The 7,937-nt window shown below is 38.1% G+C and overlaps 1 protein-coding gene across 1 annotated transcript in view; it reads left to right on the forward strand.

Annotated features, from left to right (window-relative positions):
- Positions 1 to 5,066: 5,066 nt before the first annotated feature.
- st14a (ST14 transmembrane serine protease matriptase a) overlaps positions 5,067 to 7,937 on the forward strand; it is a gene marked incomplete at both ends in the record, with an annotated part of 10,484 nt that continues 7,613 nt past the window's right edge. The window contains 6 exon segments of the mRNA XM_014015885.1: positions 5,067 to 5,226; positions 5,906 to 6,036; positions 6,147 to 6,217; positions 6,290 to 6,447; positions 6,528 to 6,563; positions 7,645 to 7,879. Of these exon segments, the coding sequence (XP_013871339.1) occupies positions 5,067 to 5,226; positions 5,906 to 6,036; positions 6,147 to 6,217; positions 6,290 to 6,447; positions 6,528 to 6,563; positions 7,645 to 7,879 (791 nt within the window).

A 7,937-nucleotide genomic window follows, 5' to 3' on the forward strand; every position in this document is an offset into this window, starting at 1 on the left:
CTATAAAACTAGTGTCGAATTTATTGTTAAATTTGTATCAGATATATTACACTGCCACCGAAAATAATTGGTAAACCACTGTTTAATTTATTTTTAACCACCATTGGATTCATTATTAAACTACTTTCAGTTCAATAATCAAACTACCATTAATTTTACTGTAAACCTTTCTTCCACCTAACTTTAAACAAACCAACTTTTTATTTGTAATCTACTGTCAGTTTTATTGAATTCTTATTAATTTTTATTGTTTTCTGTCCCCAACCGTTTTTTTTTTTATTATTCTCATCTGGTAATAAGTCATAGTTAATGTCAGTTTTTTATTTTTTATTTATTTAATTATTTGATTTTTGGGACTTACGTAACAAACATAGCTCTCATGCTGGAATATTTTAAAAACAGTATGAATACATTGATGTTATTGTTTAATTGCTTGTTAACACACAGGGCTAATCAGCCAATTACATGGCAGCAACTTGGTGCCTTTAGGCGTGCAAACGTTGACTTTATCGTTTAAACATTTCAATAGTTTCTGAAGTACGGCCCATCACCACTAACCATGCCACTTTTAAACTCTTCCCCATTCTGTTAGCTGTTTTGAACTTTAGCTGTTTTTATCACATTTGTTGCATAAAGAACAACTTGCTGTGAGTTAAACTAGAGTATCGCATGAAGTGGTGTATGTGTGACATCATAATACAACTCTGAGATCATCGGTTTCATTCTTGAGGCGCCTCTGGAGATGGAGCTTTTCCACTTGCTGCCAGTTTTTTTTCTGTAATTTATTTTATTGTAATTAACTATCAAATAAAAATGAAAACAGTTGAAAGAACCTCATATTACTTTTGCATTTAGGCATAACTGCATGTGGTTATACCCCTGTTTACAAATGTAGTTCCCATTGTGACAGATTGCAGATTTGAATTGTGTTTTTCAGATTAAAAGCGCCTCTAGGTAAGAAAGTGTTAATATTCTTCTGAGAAACTAATAGAAGTTACTGTACACACCTAGTTTTTTTCCTGGGATCTATTTTCTCAGTAAAAAAAAAAGATGTTCTATGGTTCCACCCCCAGAAACATCAAAACAAATATTATGTTTTTTTTAAGGTTGTGATTTTCATCTAGCCCTCTTGAGGACTTTGCGAAGGCAGCCACTGTAACGTTGTGGCTTAAATTCCTGCGTGTTCCTTCACCTTGTTGTGACTTGTTTGCTCTTTCTTCTTTTGACTCATTTGAGTTGGTTACTTCACGGCATCACAGCGTGACGTTAAATATAAAAATAAATAAAATGATTTAGGAGGGTTTGCCCTTCAGGATGCCATGACGCCTCTAAAATTAAGTTTACGACTGTAATATCTATATTTCTGTTCATTAGAAAAAGTGTGTGTAATGTCTCAAACAGGAATAAATTTAAATCTCCAATAAACTGTCAAAAATGTAAATGTTTATTTCCTGAAGTCTTGCATTTGAGGAAGCAGACAGTGTAGTTTGTTCTTGCAGACAGCTCAAGTATCCTGAAACAGAAAGCGTTGCCCTCGTTAAATTGTCCCAGTTTTGATGCCAACCTAAAAATGTACATCATTATTTATCATCTACAAAAGGAAAGTTTATTTGATCATTCATGTTTCTGGCATCTGTTCAGCCTGTAAAGCCATGGTGTTTCTGAGTTTTCCTACAGTGAACACTCAGAAACCTGTTTCCTGTCTGCCGTTCGCTCCCAGCAGGTTTGACTGGATCTTACATGGTGAAACCTTTGTACTCGCCACCCCTGTCTCCGTTTAACCGCTTCAGAACTGTGACTCACGGGAGAAGTTTCCCTCCTAGACATGAAACTGTCCTCTTTGAGTTAACGCACAACTTCAAAAAGCATGACTTCAGTTTTTACTGTGAAAAAATGTTTTCAAATTAGTGCTGTTTAAAACCATACGGCTGTCAAAGTGTTTTTCTGTTGTCTGAAAAATGTCAGGGGTTTCAGAGCCCCTGTCCTGCATGTTTTACATGTTTCTCTGTTTTGACACACCTTATTTGAGCGAACGAGGGATTAACTGAGTACTGTGAAACATGAAGACCTACAGGAACAACGACATGAGTAAAACATGCAGAATAATACGTCAACACATATTTTCACATGTACGTATGCTCCTTAGTACTTATGTTCCCTAGTGCTTGTTTTCCCTGGTACTTTTGTACTTGTGTTGCCTTATATTTATGTTCCCCTGTACTTATGTTCCATTGTATTCATGTTTCTCTGTATTTACAGCGGGTAAAATAAGTTTTGAACACGTCAACATTTTTCTCAGTAAATATATTACTAGAGGTGCTAATGACATGAAATTTTCACCAGATGTTGGTAACAACCCAAGTGATCCATACATACAAAGAAATCAAACCATAAATGTCCAGAAATGAAGTTARTTGTAATAATGTGGAATGGCACAGGGAAAAGTATTGAACACGCTTACTGAAATTTATGTAATACTTTGTACAAAAGTCTTTGTTGTCAATGACAGCTTCAAGATGCCTCCTGTATGGAGAAACTAGTGGCATGCATTGCTCAGGTGTGATTTTGGCCCATTCTTCCACACAAACAGTCTTCAAATCTTGAAGGTTTCGTGGACCTCTTCTATGAACTCTGATCTTTAGTTCTTTCCATAGATTTTCTGTTGGATTCAGGTCAGGTGATTGGCTGGGCCATTCCAGCAGCTTTAMTTTCTTTCTCTGAAACCAACTGAGAGTTTCCTTGGCTTTGTGTTCGGGCTCATTGTCTTGCTGAAATGTCCAGCCACGTTTCATCTTCATCATCCTGGTAGATGGAAGCAGATTTTTATCAAGAATGTCTCTGTACATTTTTCCACTCATCCTTCCTTCAATTATTTGAAGTTTGCCAGTACCATATGCTGAAAAACAGCCCCACACCATGATGTTCCCACCTCCAAACTTCACTGTTGGTATGGTGTTTTTGGGCTGATGTGCAGTGCCATTTGACCTCCAAACATGATGTGTATTCTGGCATCCAAACAGTTCAATGTTGGTCTCATCTGACCAGACTATATTCTCCCAGTATTACACAGGCTTGTTTAAATGTTGTGCAGCAAACTTTAAAGGAGCTTCAACATGCTGTTTCTTCAGCAGTGGAGTCTTGCGTGGTGAGCGTGCATACAGGCCATGGTGGTTCAGTGCATTACTTATTGTTTTCTTTGAAACAATCGTACCTGCTAATTCCAGGTCTTTCTGAAGCTCTCCACAAGTGGTCCTTGGCTCTTGGACAACTCTTCTGATAATTCTTTTCACTCCTCTGTCAGAAATCTTGTGAGGAGCACCTGGTCGTGGTCGGTTTATGGTGAAATGCTGTTCTTTCCACTTCTGAATTATGGCCCCAACAGTGCTCACTGGAACCTTCAGAAGTTTAGACATTCTTCTGTAACCGATGCCATCATTATGCTTTGCAACAATAAGGTTGTGAAGGTCTTGAGAGAGCTCTTTACTTTTACCCATCATCAGATGGTTCTTGTGATACCTGGCCATCATTTGGGACTGAACCAGCTGATATTAACTTGCACTGACAAGGGGCAGGCTTGCTTTCTAATTACTGAGAGAGTTCAGCTGGTGTCTTGGCTTTCCATGCCTTTTTACACCTCCCTTTCTTCATGTGTTCAATACTTTTTCCCTGTGCCATTCCACATTATTACAAATAACTTCGTTTCTGGACATTTATGGTTTGATTTCTTTGAATGTATGGATCACTTGGGTTGTTATCGACATCTGGTGAAAATTTCATGTCATTAGCACCTCTAGTAATATATTTACTGAGAAAAATGTTGACGTGTTCAATACTTAATTTACCCGCTGTACGTTCCCTGGTATTCATGTTTTCCTGTACTTATGTTCCCTGGTATTTATGTTTTCCTGTATTTATGTTCTCTGGTATTTTTGTTTCCTTCTACTTATGTTCCATGGCACTTAGGTACCCTGTTACATATGCTTTTAGGTATTTTTGTCTCCTGGTACTTATGTCCCTTCCTTTATGTTCCCCGGTACCTATTCCCTGATACTTATGTTCATTCATACCTATGTTCCCCGATACTTAGTTCCCTTGTACCAATGTTCCATAACACATACACTCCTTCATACATACGTACCCTAGTACCTATGTTCCCTGATGCATACGTTCCTTCATAACTATGTTCCCCAATACTTATATGTTCCCTTTTACCTATATTCCCTGGTACCCTTGTTCTCTGKTCTATTTTATCCCCAGCACCTTTGTTCCCTGGTACCCTTGTTCTCTGATCTATTTTATCCCCAGCACCTTTGTTCCCTGGTACCCTTGTTCTCTGATCTATTTTATCCCCAGCACCTTTGTTCCCTGGTACCCTTGTTCTCTGATCTATTTTATCCCCAGCACCTTTGTTCCCTGGTACCCTTGTTCTCTGATCTATTTTATCCCCAGCACCTTTGTTCCCTGGTACCCTTGTTCCACGATTCCAATGTTCATTAGTTTCTCAGAACCTATGTTCCCTGTTACTTCCATCCATCCATCCATCCATTTTCTGTACACGCTTCTTACTTTTCAGGGTCGCGTGGGTCACTGGTGCCCATATCCAGCAGTCACAGTGCGAGGGGCGGGGTACACCCTGGACAGGTCGCAAGTCCATCACAGATCCCTGTTTCTTATGTTCCCTCATATTTACGTTCTGTGGTACTGATGTTCCTCAGTACTTTCGTTTCCCAGTGCTTATGTGCCCCTGTACCACTGTTCACCGGTTGTTTCCCTATATATTTGTTCCCCATACTTCTGTTACTTCATTTTTTGTTCCCTGGTACCTATGTTCCCCAGTATTTATGTAGCTCAGTACTTATGTTTCAGAATATTTATGTTCCCCGGTACTAAAGTGTCATGGTTCTAATGTTCCACTGTTGTTAGCTGATACTTGTACCTCTGTTTCCTGATACTTATGTTACTCAGTACGTATGATTCCTGGTACCTATGTTCCCCAGTATGCTCCTTGGTACTTAGTTGTAGTTGATAAATAATAATTTTCCATGTATGTCACTGTTGGTTTTCAGGACAAAGAGTTCGATCAGACTGTGCAGTTCCTGCCAGCATCAGACAACAAAAAATATGAGAAGAAAAAAGGTCCCAGGAAACTTGGCGCTGTGATTGGTGTGGTGATCTTTGCCGCTGTTGTTGCTCTGATGACTGGACTGCTGGTCTGGCATTTCCACTGTAAGTTGCTCTTCTTCCTTTTAATTAACGAAAGTCCGTGTTGAGTTGTACTGGGCGTGTTAAGAATAGTCAATGCAAAGCTCTTTTGTGTCATTTTTGAGAAAGTGCTGTTGTATAAACATGAAAGGATTTTTAAAAAAAATAGGCCCCCCCCACAATTTGCTAGCCGTTAGCCTAGCCTGAATTAAGACTCTTGCCCATTTCTCCACACATTCTGCTCATTATGAGATGGATGATTTGACTTATGATTTTTGTAACTTGCATACTTTTATTTACAAACATTGCTGCTTTAGCTAATATATTGCTGCCTTTAGCTTGGATTTTGCTATATTTAACCATCACCTCACCTTTTCACTACTTCAGCATCGATCTAACCTTCTGATACTTTGCTTTTAGCTCTTTTTACCCTTTTGAAACTTTTTTTAGCTAGCATATTACTTATAGGTAACAATTTGCTTCCTTTTGCTACTTTTAACTTTCATCTAAAATTGATCTAATATCTAGTTTTTGCTTCATTTTGCGTTCTGCTGCTTTATAGTAGCTATAGGCAGTTGTTCTTAGGATTTATCGTTTATTATTTTTAGCTTCTTGTTAGCATGCTGACCCCTTTTTAGATGACTTTATTTTTTGCTACTTTTAGCTTTATATTCAGTCTTTTTTTGTGGGGGCGGGGTTTCAGTCCGTAAAAATGAGAAGGTGAAAAGGATGTACATCGGCACCATGAAGATCACCGACCAGACGTTCATCGACGAATATGAAAACTCCTACTCCGCTGAATTCAAGTCGCTGGCGGAGCAGGTGGTCACACAGGTTAGACTACCTGCCTCTCAAGTCATATTATTGTCAAAAGTTTCTACCTGTTAAAAAAACAAAAACAAAACAACTCCCTCTCGCTCATGTTCTGTTCTGAATCTTTTCAGCTTAAATCCATCTACTTTAAAAGTCCACAGTTGAAGAAGTACTACGTCAGCTCTGCAGTTCAGGCTTTCAGGTATGAAGGGAGACTCAGGTGTTGGTAGCACACCTGTTTCAGTTTAATGACGTTAATTCCTGTTGTTCCCAGTGAAGGCAGCGTTATCGCCTACTACATGTCCGAGTTCCTTGTTCCGCATGGCCAAGAGGCGTCTGTGGACAAGGCTATGAAAGATGTGGGAAATTTAGCCACCAAGGTGCGAGCGTCTGGAGTTAGCCCTCTTCGTTTTGATGAGATGGCGACCTCAGGTACTGTTCATCTCTCTTGTAGTTGTTGAGCTGTAACCACTTCCTGTATCTGAACTCTGTGTTTCTGTCTCCTGTTTCAGTTCTTGATGCCCGCATGTTGTCAACATCTATGAAGAGTAAGTCTTCATTTTGATATTATTCATATGTTTGGTACATTTTTTTACAAATCATCGAACTACTTCTGCATTCTGTGTGTTTTAGTCAATCATGTATCAAAACGTTTGTCGTTCAGGAGACGGGCGATGTGAATTTTAGTTTTTGAAGCGTTAACAATTTTCAAAAGTTTTGATTTTACTTACCTTGTTCTCAGAAATAAAATGAAGTCTCTTCGGTTCGTTCAAAACCAAATTTAGCTTTAAAATCTGCTTCAGCAAACGTGTTTTATTTTTATTCTTGTGCTACTTTTAGCTTTGACCATTGTTCTGCTGTTTAGCTGAGCTTTTTCTTACAAATCTGTTATTTTTAATTCTTCTAGCAAACATTTTGATACTGTTAGCTTCTACATACTGTTCTTTTTTCGTTTCAAGTAAACGTTTTGCTACATTAACTAGTCTTTCGCTAATTTTAGCTGTTATCGTCTGTTCTGCTATTTTTTAACTTTTTAGCAAGCCTTTTGCTACTTTTCGCTTTTACCTACTTTTCTGCTATTTTGACCTTTTAGCAAGCCTTTTTCTTGTAGCTTTTACCTACTATTCAAATTTTAGCTTTCAGCGACCCTTTTGAATCATTAACTTTTAGCTTCTGGTTAGCCTTTCACCACGTTTATCTGCTACTTTTAGCTTTTAGCTAGAATTTCACCACTTGTATCTGCTACTTTTAGCTTTTAGCTAGAATTTCACCACTTGTATCTACTACTTTAGCTAGCATTTCACTACTTTTATCTACTACTTTTACCTAGCATTTCACCACTTGTATCTGCTAATTTTAGCTTTTAGCTAGCTTTTCACCATTGTATCTGCTACTTTTAACTAGCAAGCATTTCACCACTTGTATATGCTATTTAGCTAGTCTTTCAGGTAAGCTTTTTGCTACTTTTTAGTTTTTTGTTTGCCTACATTTGGTTCTAATAAGCCTTTTACTGTGTTGAATAGACTTTTAGTACTTTAGCATTGTAATTATATAGTTATTTAGCCATCCTTTTTTTTATTACTTTTAGCATTGATTTAGCCATTTACAACTCTTATCTGTTGCTTTTAGCTTTAATGCAGATACCGATTCACTTGAAAGCCAACAAAGTGGAGCAGTTGCAGACCCCTGGTTTCCCCAACACTCCGTACACGTCCAACACCTTCTTCCAGTGGCAGCTGCGAGCGGACGCAGGCCAAGTTATCAAGCTTCAGTTTGACACCATAAATCTGGAGGAGGACTGCAAGAATGACTTTGTGAAGATTTACGACTCCCTGGTGGCCATGGAGAACCGCGTTATGGGCGAGTAAGTAGAGTTGTTTATTTATTTATTTATTTATTTATTTATTTATTTATTTATTTTT

This window comes from Austrofundulus limnaeus, unplaced genomic scaffold (assembly GCF_001266775.1).
Source record: "Austrofundulus limnaeus strain Quisiro unplaced genomic scaffold, Austrofundulus_limnaeus-1.0 Scaffold136, whole genome shotgun sequence".
NCBI lineage: Eukaryota > Metazoa > Chordata > Actinopteri > Cyprinodontiformes > Rivulidae > Austrofundulus > Austrofundulus limnaeus.